Source organism: Ogataea angusta (assembly GCF_019207475.1).
Source record: "Ogataea angusta isolate 61-244 chromosome Unknown 61-244_NODE_388_length_499_cov_313.879147, whole genome shotgun sequence".
Lineage (NCBI taxonomy): Eukaryota > Fungi > Ascomycota > Pichiomycetes > Pichiales > Pichiaceae > Ogataea > Ogataea angusta.
This window is the reverse complement of record NW_025065262.1, coordinates 1-499: the sequence shown is the minus strand read 5'-3', so window position 1 is coordinate 499 and position 499 is coordinate 1. Positions and strand designations below refer to the sequence as shown.

The 499-nt window shown below is 42.9% G+C and overlaps 1 protein-coding gene across 1 annotated transcript; it reads right to left on the bottom strand.

The window, feature by feature from the left end:
* KL928_005436 (uncharacterized protein) lies at positions 1-485 on the bottom strand (the record flags this gene model as incomplete). The annotated part of the gene is made up of 1 exon (XM_043206242.1): positions 1-485. A coding segment is annotated over one exon (485 nt), but the record flags the coding sequence as incomplete, so codon positions are not given.
* Between the last annotated feature and the right edge of the window lie 14 nt (positions 486-499).

Below are 499 nucleotides of genomic sequence, written 5' to 3'. Positions count from 1 at the left end.
GGACCATTTGCTAGCATGAAGATGTATCCAGTTGTAGATGTTCTGTCTTCTAAAATCCCTCCCCAGTCAGCATCACAAAAACCTTTTAGCTCAACACTTGATGTACGAGTGTAGGTAATGCCATCGTCTATAGTTCCCTTCAAATATCTCAACACATGCTTCGCAATAGTGAGATGATTTTGACTTGGCTGTTTAAGATATCTGCTAAGTTTTGCAACAGTAAAAGTGATGTCTGGTCTAGCCGTGTTTGCAGCAAATAACAACTTCCCTACCATGCTGCGAAAAAGGGTAGGATCAGTCAGAGGAACATCATGATCAGATACCCACTCAGTTGTAGTAGACACCGTAGTTACAGGATTGCAGGTATCAAGACCAAAGTCCTGGAGAATGGAAGTCAGATATGAAGACAAAGACAGAGTAATCGACTGAGGAGTCTGGCGAATATTGAGACCCAGGAACGTGGTGACAGGACCAAGATCTTTCATCTGGAATTTGGAGG